We start from the raw sequence: 16,228 nt of genomic DNA on the forward strand, positions 1-16,228 counted from the left end.
AGCGCAGACAAAACGCACCATGAACGACCGTATAACGAATTCCCACATAGATCACGATTTAGTACCGTACGTTCTGCGATCGAATTGCGCATACTACGCGTACTGATACCGTGATCGACGCACACTCCAGATTTGGAATAAATACGAAGGTGCATCTGAGTCCAGACAAAACAGATCATCTCAAGATGGCAGATTCAGGCTAGGACCGACGAATTTGTACCGGGGGCATGAAGAGCTGGTCACAACTTGCAGGACACCATCAATGTGACTGGTCCGAACAGAGCCTCCAGGGAAGATGCAGAGGAACCTGGGTCAATTTGTGTAACAGATATTTGACTTTATTTGCTGATAATACTACTTTTTGTGTGTAGAACCACATGATATAAAAGTGCAAAATAGAGACATATTACAACTTTGAAAGAGGGCGTAAGGTTTCATAATTGTTTAATTTAAGTGTTTGATAAACATCTTGAATACGTTTTGTGGTGTGTATGAGTGTGATTTTTACAGTAGTTAAAATACTAAGATGATATAGGGAATCATTAAGGACAAAGTGAAAACAAACACAATCTTAACAGTGCATATAATTTTTAAAGGTAAATGATGGCCCACATTACTATAAAAGTACAGTGTCACTGCTTCACTGCTTTGCAAATGAATAAAAAAACCTCTCCACTGTTTACTTATCAATGTTCTACTTGCACTGCATGTAAACAAAAATATACGTAGTACAATGTGTTCCTCTAACAAAAATGCTCTATTGGTAATGCTCGCAGACAAAAGTACATGTAACAGAAACTGTTCCTCTGACACATCTAAAATGCGTTTGGAATGCAATTAGCACCAGGTGCGTCAGGCATGCGGTTGGTAGACGTTGTGTGCGTCCGGAAAACGCCCAACATACGTACCTCATACGCAGCTATTCGCAGCACGGAAAATACTGTTGCGCATTTTATTTGCAATCATACGCACCTCATGCGAAATGGAAACGCTGAAGTCGTAATTCAAACGCCAGATGGGCTCGATGTACAATTTAATTTATTCCAAAAAAATTCTAAATGTTGGGCGTTCGGCCGCATATTGACAAAATTTCATGCGGAAATCATGCGCACTTGAAAATATATGCAGGTATGACCCCACCTTTAATATATATCTGTATACGCGCGCGCGTTACAAGTGCGTGCGCGCGTGTGGCCATTATGCAGTTTCTACATATCCCACCAGAGGGGGTATAGTCAGCTATCTTACCATAGATAAGGAAGAAAAGTAAAAATTAACTCTTAAGGTTTTGACAGTGGGAAACAGTAGAGAGGAACAGGAGCGACAGGTTCGCAATAAAGTTGACATGTTGTAAATGTAAAATAATGTTAACCTTCCTAGGATGTTGCATAGTTCCCGCAAACCACTGTAAATACATTTCATATAATATAATATATACTAGTACATTTGTATGTGGAATACGTGTATGCACACATTCTTAGTTATGCACCACTTTCATTTTCATATGTAACAAGTGTCTTTGATAAATGATGACTAAGCACAACTATTGCCAATGACATCTTATTTATTACTTTAGATTTAAATATTCTTTGGCTAATTCTGCTCAGCAATATTAGCATGATGGAATGCAGAAAGAGGCATCTTATAAAATCTACACTGACATACTTGATACATATATAACATCCTTGAAGACATTAGTAAAGGTTTTTGCAACATATTGTGAACAATAAAGCAATTATGATTACTTGAACTAATGGAAACAGGAATAAATATTTGCATTTATATAATCTCAACAATTCCATGTTAAGCATAAAACTTTCAACACTTGTATTTCACAGCATGGAGAAAACTGCAACAATGAACAAAATGTATCACAGGCTGCAACAATCTGTAATGTCTATTGCATGAGTTTCAAGCACTTTGAAGAAAGCACCATGTATTACAAATGAAATGTTAACTTGCAAAAACATTACAATTCATATCAATAAAAAGTTGAAGATCAAACAATTTCTATAATATCAAACAAAACTGGTTCCCTTGAACCATGATATGTATATTAAAGCAGTACAATATTGTTTACAGTATGTCAAAATGATTGTACTGCATCAATTAATGTATGTATTAAGCAGAATGATGATTTGCCTTTCATTAAAATAGAATTGTCAAAGCTAGGTCACTCTTCTTTGTTGGAACGTACTTTCTGCGCTTCAATCTTGGCTAGGACTTCCCCATAGACTGCAGTCATCTGCAGGAAAACAGTCAAAAATTTTCATTTTGAATAAATACTATTAAAAATGTTAACATATCTCTTTGATGAAACCTATCCTCAAGACAACTTGATTTAAAGTCAAAAAAATGTTTTTTGAACTTGATACCCTAACCGATATGCTAAATGTACAAACTTCATTCCAAAGAAAAACACTGAAAAAGAAATTTCCTGCAGTGAACAGAGGTAATGTTACCACTTCCTCTTTCTTAAACTTACCAGACTGAGTACAGGTTAATGGCAATAAAAGTTTACCTGGGTGTCATAGTGTGTCCTTAGACTTGTGAGGTGCTTAAGCAACTTCATGCTCATCCCACACCAGTGTTCAGCATCCACATAGTGACCAGCACTGTGGAGAACACACACAAAAATACTGTTTACAAAACAACATTTTTTTTCTGTTATCAAATTACAAATAAAAAAGACCATGAAAGTCCTAATGTGTATACTCTAAATGATTTGAGGAGTGGTTAGGGAGGTTGATTTATGTACATAAACATCAATGAGAAGAAATACGTTTTTGTGTCTATGTCATCTTTTTTAATTTGAAAAAAATAAATGAATAAATAGATAAACACTTGAAGTACTAGAGAAATTTACCCTACACAAACGACAAAGTAATGAATGGAATGATATCTTATTTTATCCATGACACATTGTAAATATTACATGATACTGTATTAAAATTCAAGAAAAGAATAACCATTGATACAGAAAAAAAATCAAACATTCTTGTTGTATAACCCTGTTTTAGTTTTCTTGATCATATCTCCCTGGTAGATAATCAGGATCAATAATACCAACAAACCTGAGTAAATGGATGCCACAATTCCAAGCTTTGGTCATTAACCACAGAACCTCCATCTCAGGATAACAGCCCTAAATAAAAGATAGCAAACAGTGCTTTAGGAATAAATGTCATCATCATCATCATCTTCCCTGCATATCAGTCATTGTTACTGAGGCAGGCCATCATTGTTCTCCATAGTTTCATGTACATGTACTTAGTCTAGTGAGCTAGATCACAATGTCATGTAATCATCTACATTAAAATAAACAATGTAGGGACCCTACAGAGACATGAAGTGTTTCACTGGAAAGGGAAAATGTGCTTAAAGCATATTTAAGGAGAGACGGCCCTGAGGTATAGAAAGCATGGCTTTGAAGCCAAGATGGCAAATTGGATTTTAACATCATTACAGCATTTAGTTATAATTACTTCCAACACAAATATTATAAATGGCCAGGGTGATTCTGAACATGTTGTAGAAATCTAATGATAATGTGATGAATGACTATGAGGAAGCAACTAATAGATAGATAAAACATCCTATCTATTCATTTGCTCATCCTGGGAAGAACTTTTGAAATACAAAGCAGAAAAACTTACCTGTGACTTGTTGTCTATGACATCCATAGCTTCTGTGTAATATCCCCAGGCTTCCTCTTTGCTGCTGGGGTCTGAACTGGACCCTTTGTTCAGGACAAGCTGGATCAAACTGTGGAATGCTTTACTGCAATCAGAAATACCTTATTAGCCTAGCCTTCCTAACAAGAAGAAGAGAAAGAAGAAGAAAAAGAAATGAAGAAAAAAAATTAATTTCCAAGTACAGTAGAAGCCACAATGGATAATCGCACACTGACTGTTGCACAAAATCCAGCTTGCGGTCTAGCTTAATGAATGAATGACGGTCACCTTTATTGTACATTTGTGCTCAAACAAGCTAAGTAACTTTGCTTTGTTGCACCATAAAATTTTGGATAATTGAACGAAATTCACTGACAAATGGAGTGTGTAATTAAGCGGCTTCTACTGTACTAGGTAAACATAATAAGCTTATAATCACAAATGTTTAGGACATTCCTTTATATCATAATACTTAATGATTGATTCTTACCCTTAGACACAGCAGAAATAGAGAGAATTTTGAGTTGTAAACCTTGCAATAGCAAGTTATATGAATATTGATGTTAATATTGCTGTAAAATATTCAACAAGGATTATTTAAAGATGTAATACCTGCATCTAGTGAAGTCTGTGTTGGGTGCCTGCAAGTGTCTTTTGATGGCTTCTTTCAGAGCCTTTACACTGATAGTGGGCTGGGCTGCAGGCGCTTCTTGGGCCAGTGCTGTATGTCAAGGTACACAAATCATTGTCATGTACAGTTTTGTATATTGATGTTACAAATTATGTCAGGTTAAACAGCATAAACCATCATGCCAGTTTCAGTCAGCACTGACCCGGATGTTGATCATGAGCAGAGGCACAACACATGTTTCCTACTACATGTAAGTTATATTATCTCAAACACATTTTCAGGGCCAGGCACTGACTTGCTGTGATATTCAGACTTTTACTCCAAAAAGTCAACCTCAACCCTGTAGAGCAGCCATAAGATGGCCTGTAGTTACCCCTTTTCAAACTCTGGTAAATAAAATACATGACATTCCTTCCACCTGTGAGACCGCATACATCACTGACAGGAGAAAACCTCATCATATCCACGGTGCGTCATCAGCATCTCTCCAGCAATGTTAGTAAAATTCTTTCCAAATTCCTCTTTTACCAGAGTCTCAGAAGATCCTTACATGTTTACCAGTAAAATTCCTCTGTCACAAAAAGTATGTACTTCAATATGTCTCCAGCAATATTGGTAAAATTCTTTCCAAATTTCTCTTTTACAAGAGCCACAGACTGAAGATCCTTACATGTTTGCCAATCAGATTCTTCTGACACAAACAGCACATTGAATTGTCCTTCAACATCTCTTCAGCAATATTATTAAAATTCTTTCCAATTCCTTCTTACCAAGAGCCACGTAGGATCATTATATATATGCGAGTAAAATTCTTCTGATACAAACAACTTTACTCATAATATTGGACTGCTGTCAGCATCATCAAAGTACACTTATCAAACTCAGCCACTCCTTGACTGAAGTTTGTTCACCCCAACACAGGAAAGCAGCCCAAAGTCTGTGCGGAAGCTGACTGGTTGTGTGAAAAGAACGTTACTTGCAAATGGCTTACCAACACAAAGATGTTGTTATTTACATGTGAGCCAATAAGCTATCCTGGTTTTGCAGCTTACTAAAACACCTGCCAGGAAAAGTAACCACAAACACTTTCTACATGTCCTTCAGCATGTCCCAGCAATATCGGTAAAATTCTTTTCAAATTCCTCATTACCAGAGCCACATAGGATTATTTCATCTTTGTGAGTAGAATTATTCTGACACAAACAGCCTCACTCATGTTTGACTGCTGTCAGCTTAATCAGAGTGCAACGAACTCTACTACATTTTGCTTAAAGGTCGTTCACCCTGACAAAGCTAGGGAAGCAGCCAAAAGTCTATGAGGAAGCTGACTGTGGTTGTGTGAAAAGAATGTTACTTGCAATTGCTAAGTGTTGTTCTGAATAAAATGAACAGACACAAAGTATGAACCCTGAGCTTTTGCTCTACTTAAAGTTTTTGTAAGAATTTGTGTATGCAACGATATATGTTGATAGATTGATTAGGACTGGGTGTAATCTGTGAGCCTGCTATATTCTATCTGACCCTCACCTTCCTCGTGACCTCAATGAAAAACGGCCTGGGGCAGATTTGAGCGTCTCATGAATAAATTAACTTTAAGGTTCAAACAAACAAAACCATAGAAGATTAAGGTTTACATGCAAGCCAACATCTGCCCATTTCTGTTGCTTGCTGAAACACCTGTCTGATGGATTCTAACACTCATTAAAATCACAGGAATTAACCTTTTTCTTGTTGTAACATGTTAATCCTTGAGTCCTCTCACTCAAGCATGATGCTTTACTTGAGCTTAACGGAAGGATAAGCTTAAGATAAGTCCCAGATTAAGATGTCAGGCAATATCAGGAGATCTCCTGTCCTCAGAAGTGCATTAGCAGCAACAAAATTTAATGCAGTCTTTACTGGCTCAGTCCATGAACAGGTGCACAATTATATACTTAATCTTCTCCTCACACTGTCTCATGTCTCTTGATATCACAACTTGCTGAATCATCATGATGATCGGGAAGCTTTGTTCTGTCACCCATGGTTACCAGCTATGTAAAACCATCAGACAAGCACTGGGAAGCATTTCTGGATCCCCAACCGTCCGGCTTAACTGCATAGTTCTGCCACTTCAATGAAGCTGATGTTGTGGTAACGCAGGATGTCGTACGTCATGAACATAACACACATTGCTGACAGACATTGATATTGCAAAGCTGTACAACTTAATGTAAAGCGCACCTGCAAATTTCTGCCATTTCAAATTAAGCTCGCTGTTGCCATGGAAACAGCCCACGTCAAGATCGTTTCGAGAACCTTCGAGAACCTTCGAGAACCTCTCCCATCATGCAACATTTCATGTTCCTAGCCAATCAAACTAAAGCCTGCACAGTTGCCATGGTGACAACCTACGCAGGAACATTCATAATGACTGCTCCAGCATAAAACCTGTCAATCGAGCAACTTTGAGACATTCTCCGGCCTGCCTCCACAGACTCACTCGAGCCTTACCGATAAGTGCCGCCACATCGCGCTTCTTGCCTTCTCCTGGCCGACAACAGCACAGCTGCCTGTCCTTACTCCCATCGGTGCCGCCACATCGCTCTTCTTGCCTTCTCCTGGCCGACAACAGCTGACATCACAGTTTCCTGTGCTTACTCCCATCGGTGCCGCCACATCGCTCTTCTTGCCTTCTCCTGGCCGACAACAGCTGACATCACAGTTTCCTGTGCTTACTCCCATCGGTGCCGCCACATCGCGCTTCTTGCCTTCTCCTTGCCGACTACAGCTGACATCACAGTTTCCTGTGCTTACTCCCATCGGTGCCGCCACATCGCGCTTCTTGACTTCTCCTTGCCACCAACAGCACTGCAGACAGTTTCCTGTGATTACTGCTTCCTCTTTCAAGCTTCAGATTAGCTTCCTTCATACTCATACAGACTGGAGCCTTCCTGATCAGATACAGTGACATTGCTCTTCTTGCCCTCTCTTGACCGACAACTGCAGATATCCACAGATTCCCAACCTCTCATATCAGCACCTGATGCTTCATCCTTCAACCTACCACTGAGCATCAGCTTCATACAGACTCAGGACTTCCTGAACAGGTGCAGTAACATCATTCTCCTTTCCTTCCCTGCCAACCAACTGCAGACATCCAAGACCATCCAGTCATACAGCCGCTCACAGCTTATTCCTCAAGCTACAGTTGACCAGCATCTGCTCCCAACAGACTAAACCCAGCCCCAAAACTTGTCTTTCATTCCCTGCCTGCCAACTCAGGCAACAAGTATAGCTTTCTGAACTCCCTGTTAACCAAAGCTTCATCCTTCGAGCTGCAGTTGACCAGAATCAGCTACACAAAATGGTTGAAGACGGCACCAACTTCGGAGCCCTGGTGTCCTGCTACTGGGACCACCTACAGAACAAGACAGTAACTTACCAGCAGGCTCACGCTGCATGTTCTGCCTACGAGGACGCTTTTGAGCTGGGAACGGGACCAGCCATTGCCTGCAGGCTGACAGGGATTCTCATCGTCACTGCTAACGTTTCCCTGCTGTTGGGGATCGCCAGCACGCGAGAACTGCACAAACCGCGGTTCCTCTACATCTCAAACCTGGCCGTGGCAGATCTGCTCGCAGGTATCGCACTTCTGTATCGTAGTGTAGACCACAGGGGCTACAGTTCAGACTATGGTTTCATATGGACATTTATCAATGTAATCATATTTACTCAGTTAGTCTCAGCCTCTGCCCTATCCTTGTTGTCCATTGATAGCTATCTCGCTGTGAGGCATCCTATATTTTTCCACATCCACGCTGACAGTGCCACACTGCGTGCAATTGTACCTATGGTTGCTCTGTGGATCGCCATTTGCCTGTTTGCCTTTTCCCCCAATATGGGGTGGAACTGCCTGGATATGCAGGCCATAGCCACTGACTCCGCCAACTGCCCTCCGTACGTGTATCATCCGGGGGGCTTCATAGTTAGCTTTGCCTTGATAATGCTCATTTTCTGTATCATCATGGCCTTCACAAACTTCAGTGTGCTCCTGAAGATAAGAGAAAGACGGAAGACAAGACTTGGTCAGGCTGGAGCAACGTCAGGCAACAATCCTGGACCGAGTGGGGAGGGGGGCGGGCAGCCTGGCAACGCTGCACAAGACGAGGCAAACAGGAAGTTTGAGAGAAGCGTGCACAAGGCCAGGACGGTGATGATACTGGTTGCCGTGGCATTCGTGTTCTGGTTGCTGCCCCTCCTGGTCGTCCCGGTGATGTGCGTCAGCCGCAAGGACGTGTGCCCCGTCAACGGCTGGGGAGAGGAGGCGTTCGTGTGCCTGAACTCGCTCATCAACCCCATCGCAACGCTCATCCGCACGCCTGACCTCAGGAGGGAAATCTGGCGCAGACTGACAGCCGTCTGTCAGGCACTTGTTGCCGTGATACGGGGAAACCGTGGGAGCCCACAGGAAGACCAAACTGGAACAGGAGATGCCACAAATCTACAGAAAGGTCCTGCACTTGGAGAGGGACAAAACAGCAACACATCTGCTTCAAACAGACAGCCTGGCATGAGAAACAGTGAACTTCATGGTAGGATCTGTCATGACCAGGCAACTGCAGGGCAAGGAAGACACTCTTACAAAAGGCAGGCAGAAAGTCTGGCAGCTGTTGAAATAGACTGAACTGCACATTGATAGAAGAAGAAAAACGCAAGAAATATTATAAAATGCTGGATATACATGTACATAATTTTCAATGAGCTATGCTGGCAAGTACAAAATGTACATGACTCATGATACAACTGGGGAGCAACAGAGGACAGCGAGGTCTTAAGTCAGTATGATATACACATTAATGATAATCATGTTTAAACTAACAAGTCTTAGAGTAAATGGGTGTACTGTACTGTATGCTAGAGATGCAATGTGTAACTTTGTAGATAGAACTAATAGTAAGTGTTACAATTATTGATTTGTTGTCGGCTGTGGGACAAACATTCTGTTTGAGTACAAACTGTGATATGTTCACTTCAGATACCTTGAATATAAATCTAGATCATCTTGATTTTGTGATGCTGCTTGTTTTTTTTCTTTGTCAACATTTGTACAGCATTAGCAGCACACTGCTGATGGTAGACAGAGTGTGCACTCAGAGGAAAGAATTGACTGTCACAATCGTTAAGACTCGGTAACCAGTCTAGCATCTGTCTCATTCTCCTAAAAAGTATCAAAACCTATCACCCATGCAGTAAAGGCCAGTCTTAGTTTTACAGGTCTGAAGTATAGGTCAGTCTCTTGGCATTATTATTGATTTTTTTACCAGCATTATGCATAATGCTACAACATGATGTTTTGAATTCATGGCTTAGAGAAAAGGGGCAGCAATTGTTGACATTTGCTAACCCAGTGGTTTCACACCAACATCAGAATACCCATTGAATACCCCCACTACAGGATCTTCCAATATTGCTACATTCATTCTTACAGACAAGCATAACAGAAATCAATCCATTAAATATAGATTGTAGGATTCGGCAAAAGTGGTTATGCATGTATATACAATATAGATGCTCATGGAATGGTTTCAAGATACACACAACATTAATTTAGTGATAAAGCATTATCTACAACTTAGTACAAGATGAAGACAATACAATTCCTCAATTGTTACATTTCCCCTTTAACACTTACAAAATGTAGGCCCAATCTATACACAGTTTTTACCGATATCTGTGGATGTGTCGGGAGGGATCTGGAACGTTGGTCGCGGGAAACCCGTGGCGCTTGCAGTCATAAACAGCTATATAGCCTTATGAGCCCGCGTTATATGCTAATGAGCCTTCCCAAAGTCGGGACACATCTACACGCCCGCGGAAGCTGTCGGGGACCCCTGCTAAGCTATCGGGGACCCCTGCTAAGCTATTGTACGAATGGTCCGGACCTTTCAGGAGAAATTTTCCCGATATCTTTATGGCGATATTGCAGTTCCATCTAGACGATGAAAAAAAGCTATCGGCGAGAGGTTGTTGGCTCGCCGATATCGGGAAAAAACGTGTCTAGATTGTGCCTAAATCAATGCACTTCATTGTTACATTTCCCCTTTCACAATATAAATGATGTGCGGGCCTGCATGGGGGTTCCAAAAAGGCTTTAAACTGAAGTCAGAACCACATTTGTATATTGCGCTTCAATCAAGGAAGACAAACAATTAGAATCTGGTCACGTGACTACGAATCACAAAATGTGTATTGATTTTAATAACTCAGCTGCTTTCCTTACAGATTACAAGAAGTCATGTCTTACAGCAAATGGGCATGCAGGCCCTCATGTATGGGTTGACTTACATAAGCAGGACCAGAGTGTTCTATAAGCTTATAGTAAATTATACAATATTTTGAACAACACTTAACTACATTTTATTGTAATTCAGACTGATTTGTTGCTTTTTCCTGTAACACTAAGTTAAGAACTTTTCTGGGTCTAACACAAACTTAATTGCCTCAATCTGAGTGTATTTGTTTGAGATATTGTTACTGCGAATGTAGAAACTTCCCTGCGAACTTAAATGCATTTCACAGTATCATTATTGTAGCAAAAGCATAATATTTTTTTTATACAACAACCTGGTCCAAAGATAATTGGAAGGTTAGTTCACATGTCACTCACCTGCCATGGTCTCTAGAGTCTTGGCATCAGCCTGAGGCATGGCCATCACCCTGTCCACCAGCTGAGTCAGGTCAGGCTCTCCCAGCTTTGCCTTAGCCTCAAACTCATACAGGCACAGCAGGATGGGTGTGCTGTCACCAGAACAGTCTAATCAACAAATAAAATTCTTGTTCTTAGACTCATGATTAGTGTTTCATCACATTTCAACAAATCAAATCAAAGGATATGTTATAGCTAGCATGAAAGCTTATCTGTATAATCCATGATGAATTCTTTGGGTTGAAAGAAAGTATGTTACATTCTCATTTGCAATGATAAAGAGTGCTCAACTAGGCCATTTGCTGAGTTTGCCAGTTCTAAAAGGCTTATTGAATATTACTTAGCTCCATTATGTTCTGTACAGCTTCACTTGTTGCCTAACACATGTGTCCACATTGTATTGCCCTTGTTGCAATTTGAATAAATAAATAAATAAAATAAATAAATAAACTTGTTGCCTAATAATGTAATACGTGAAACCTCATTTACTTGATTTAGTAATTTGCTATCAGCTTATTTTCAAACATTGTAAATGTGTTTGTTTGTGTCCCATACCTGGGTATACATGGTGACTAAAGGAGTATCATTTTTGTTCTATGTAGTCTTCAAAATTGATACCCTAGTATATATAATGTATAGACCAAGCACATTATTACGTTGTAATTAAATTTCAGATCTTAACTTCCGTAATCAAGTTATCATCTCTCTGTTTATGATGACTGCTGGGAGAACTAGTAACAAGAATTATAAAAGTACATAATTAATTATTAACTGTGTATACCTTAAGTTGAACCCATTGATATTAATTCAGTGATTGACCTGTGTAGATCTCTAATAGAGACAACATTATATTAAAGCCACTGCATGGAGTCAATTTCTGATTCCAAGCACATGATGTAAACTGTGTTCCCTCTTCTGTACCAAATCATATTATCGTTCTGTTTTTCTTCGGTTCTTTACTTAAAATTCTACTTCAAATTCTACTTGAGCTAGCTTTCCTGCTGCCAGATCAAAATATCAAAATTTAATCATGGAAATGGGCCTGTTTATCAGAGCCAAAAAAGTCAACCAGAAACTACAAAGAGAAGTTGATGCATGGATTTAACAGACTGCTCTTATTTTTGCAAATCGGGATTATTTCCAGTAAGCGACTTGGCAAAAAAATTAGTTACAAAGTTCCGTGGACTTATACTGTAATGAAAAGGCCCTGTTGTTCCTTGGCAACTGATATTTTCATCTTACGTAGCTTCAATTGGAATGTCGTCATCACGGAACTTGACTTTCATCCGTTCCAAACATATTAGAGCCTACAAAGGAGATTCACAGTGACCAAAATTAATCCAATTCTTTATGCTTGAGGGAGAACCAACTGTGTACATATATATATAGTACAAGACTGAATGTTCAGTTACAGTGGGAACTACAGTAACTGTAACAGCTATACAGCTGAGACTTCCTGCAAGTTGTCTACAAATGTGCTTTGGATTGCCTTAGAGACCAAGTGTTAAGGGCTCAGAGAAGGTGATTTTTCTTGGATGACAGTTTTCCAGGACACTGTTTCCAGGTAAGTCTTTGTCTTTTGCATTTTCATCCGTTAGATGAATTAGAATTAGCAGTGGACTAGGAGCATTTGGCCCAGTACTTAGTAAAGGCCCTTACTATCTCTCAGATATTCACAGTCAACTTCTTGGCAAATACCCTGTGCATAGTGCAAGACAGCACATGGAAGATAAAGTTCTAAAGTTCTTACATCAGAGCCCACATGTTTTCAGACATGCTAAAGACTACATGTAATGGAATATAATACTCTGTAATCTTAGAAGTGATTCCCTATACTGTTTGCAGACTGTTCCACAGATTGAAATGGACTTTAAAAGAGGACTCCACGACTCAAGCATTTTAGCAAACAGGCCACCACACTATTGCCTCCACTCTAAATTTTTTATGTCTCTTTCAGTCTTTGATTTTTCTTTTGGGTCGTTAGACTACTCTCTCTTCTCAGATGGGCTGAATTGCAAGGAGCTTACAATTTGTAGGGCTAAATCATATAAGAGTGTGGAGCAGCTGAGCTTTTATTTTATGTGACCTCAATTCAAATCGTAATTGCCCCCAATTCAGCCATATTAAAGACTAGGTTTTAACCGCTCACACTGGGTAGGACCCCTAATATTTTCAATACGTGAGGTGGGTTCTTCAACGTGCTTGGTGTGGCTATCCTCAAACACAGGACTACCATTAAACGTCCAATATGAGGGCTGTACCTTACTAGTAAACTGAAGCCGTGATGGATCTGAACCCTGGACCTCTGGGTTATGGGCAAAATACCCTGCTTTTCTACCACAGTTGACCCCAATGACATTAATAATAACTATACTTATTTTCAACTTCTAGTATAATCGTAATCTGCTAGTATCTACTAGTATTTGTGTGATAACATCAAATCAAAATTAATGTGATTAATGTTGACGCCCCCAAACTGACAAAAAAATGATTCTAATTATATTGGGACTGAAAGAATTAAGTCCCCTTAAGGGTTAACCCTTAGAATGACTTGGGCTTTCACATTTAATTTACATTTTTAAAATCTCCCAATTGTTTGCTTTGCTGCCTTGCCATTAACGGTAGCCCTAAATTAAATCCTGGCTAGAACCCTGGGTCACTCTGCCTTGTCCACTTGTATTTCACTAAATCATCCATATTGCTCTCAGCTTAGTATAATTTTAATATCAAAATTTCATCCTCTCAACACACATTCAAAACTTTCAGGGGCATGGAAAAACTTGACTGATCGATCATAATCCTTCTATTACATTTGTATCTGCATTGTATTACAACGTATATTTGGATAGCTTGTTTTCTTGTTTCACATTGACAACAATATGTACTCATAATTTTATGTTCCTTTATTTGACATGGACAATGGGACTGAGTCTGGAAGTGGGTTACTGCAAAGAACAAAAGTCACAATTCATTCTCAATCATGTGTTTGTTGTTTGAATAGATCAGCAATCATTTATTGCCCTTTGATTTGTAATTGACTTAGCTAATTATGTTGGTGGGTGCTGACAAAAGTGGCAGAATTTCTCTGCTACTTTCAAACCCTGTATTTGTGCAGTCAGATTTTGCTCTGAAGCATATGATGGATGGATGATGATATACAAAATGTAGTAAGGCCACATGGACTTTGTTACATGTACATTGGATGACAACCCCAATAACCTGAAACCCCAAAACTGATGCGGATGAAAATGAAAAAAGTTTGGCCCCCCAAAACAATTTGCCTTGAAGTTCATTTTGAAATTTAAGATAAGAAAGAATGAACAAATTTGACCAAACACACTATTTGTCATAGTTACCTGCACTAAATACTATAGATTATTATTTTTTCTTTCACATGTTCTTTGACCTTGAAATTGTTGGTCAACTTGGCATTTCTATGAATAAATATATATGTTTTCCGATATATATCTTTTTTTAAACCTACAGCATATTTTATTTGCTCAATTCACAGTTCCTTTGTACGATTTACAGCATGGTTAAAACCTCTTCCTTACTGTAAGTTTACAGTCGAAACTTAATACATGTGAAGATGACAATGATTCCATATAATCAAATCAACATGGACTATCACCATCCATAATGACATTTGCCTTAATGTTATAATTATAGGAAGCTTGGAAGATCAACCCATTGTTCCAAAAAGCAGTCCTTGTCAGCTTGATAGACGAACACAGCAATTGGGAAAGGCCAACAGAACAGTCTTTGTCCTAACAGTAAACGACTGCACACAACTCAATAAGGTATGATTGATTACACAATTTATAAGTCAGAATTAATGGTTGATATGGCTGGTAGACCATACAGGATAAGACTGGCAGAGGAATGGTCAAGTTATTGTAGCAGTATACAAAGTGACAGTAGCCCATTGCAGATAGGATTTAGAGCTGTTGTACATTGTTCTTTTGATACCATTACCATTCATAATACTTTTCATGAGCACAGTGGAACAGCTCTTCAGTTAAGTCTTGCTTAAATAATTTCACAGGAGTTTGATTGTTCAACTGTATGTAGCTCTTAGATTTAAAATACAACATTTTCCTGTTACATGTATCAGATGTACCAATAATAGCATCAACGAGCATTAACGTTTACACCAAATATACACCCTGATGTTATTGAACATTGCACCTTCAAAAATCTTTCTTCAGACTAGAAGATTTTGTAGCAATGTAATCCAATTTTGTATGCGTATTTCACGTTACATCACGGTTAATAATAATATGGCAACAAGTTTGGAAACTAGCACTGGGGTTTGCAAATAACATACTTTTGAGAAGCAAACAGTGCTTAATCATTGTGATTTTCTGTAATTGCCATATACCCCAATATTTCTTTTCATTACTATTTAAGAGTACTATTTAAGAGTACTCGAGCCACTGTATGTACACATGCATGTGCTGTGTTCCGAACTGGTTGCCATGTTTTTGAGTCTGCAGAGAGGAACAATATTTCGATGGCACAATGATGATCAATAACAGGAGAAGGGTGTATATTTGGCGCAAATGCATATAATTGTATACATGTATGTTAGATGAATAATACTATAATGATACAGTTTTGGAATGTAAAGAGAAAATTTTGTACTTTGGTTTCATACACTCTTTAGAGCAAATTTGCTAAAATTGTGAAAAACAATTTATACATAAATTGTATTATATGATGACCTGGGAGACATACAATGTCATGAAAACTGTCTAGAGTCTGCATCACGAGGGTACACAAATTCACACTTATTCTTCTTCTAATTTTTAATTCTACACAAAATTCATAATTGGTGGATTCTTGTAAAGACTGAATTGGTGTGGAAAACACAAAAATACCTTGCTTTGGCATGTGCAAGTGATGCAATAATCATAGATCCCTTTTCTTACACAGAAAATGGTCAACAAGCTGAGGAAACTACTGGTCATCCTGCTCATCATTCTGAAAGAAGCTGGACCAACTGCAGCCTGCAGCTGCAGTGCACCAGAGTGTGACTGCAAGAACAGAGGCTTAACCACAGTTCCTCGACATCTCAATCCTAACTCGATCACTAGCCTTGACTTAACAGACAATTTCATCCCAGTCATACCGCCATTCACTTTCTTAGGATACAGGAGGTTGACAAAACTATATCTAGACTCAAATCAATTAACTAACATTCAGCTTGGTACATTCCTGCATCTACGACGGTTA

At 39.1% G+C, this 16,228-nt stretch overlaps 1 protein-coding gene across 1 annotated transcript in view; it reads right to left on the reverse strand.

Annotated features, from left to right (window-relative positions):
• Positions 1 to 1,331: 1,331 nt before the first annotated feature.
• LOC118422464 (testis-expressed protein 11-like) overlaps positions 1,332 to 16,228 on the reverse strand; it is a 38,922-nt gene continuing 24,025 nt past the window's right edge. The window contains exons 27-32 of the mRNA XM_035830058.1: positions 10,955 to 11,101; positions 4,287 to 4,395; positions 3,657 to 3,780; positions 3,075 to 3,145; positions 2,522 to 2,615; positions 1,332 to 2,245 (exon numbers count right to left, since the gene is read on the reverse strand). Of these exons, the coding sequence (XP_035685951.1) occupies positions 2,174 to 2,245; positions 2,522 to 2,615; positions 3,075 to 3,145; positions 3,657 to 3,780; positions 4,287 to 4,395; positions 10,955 to 11,101 (617 nt within the window). The 3' untranslated portion in view covers positions 1,332 to 2,173. The remainder of the gene's footprint in view (positions 2,246 to 2,521; positions 2,616 to 3,074; positions 3,146 to 3,656; positions 3,781 to 4,286; positions 4,396 to 10,954; positions 11,102 to 16,228) is intronic.

The sequence above is a fragment of the Branchiostoma floridae genome, chromosome 9, assembly GCF_000003815.2.
Source record: "Branchiostoma floridae strain S238N-H82 chromosome 9, Bfl_VNyyK, whole genome shotgun sequence".
In the NCBI taxonomy this organism is placed as follows: Eukaryota; Metazoa; Chordata; class Leptocardii; order Amphioxiformes; family Branchiostomatidae; genus Branchiostoma; species Branchiostoma floridae.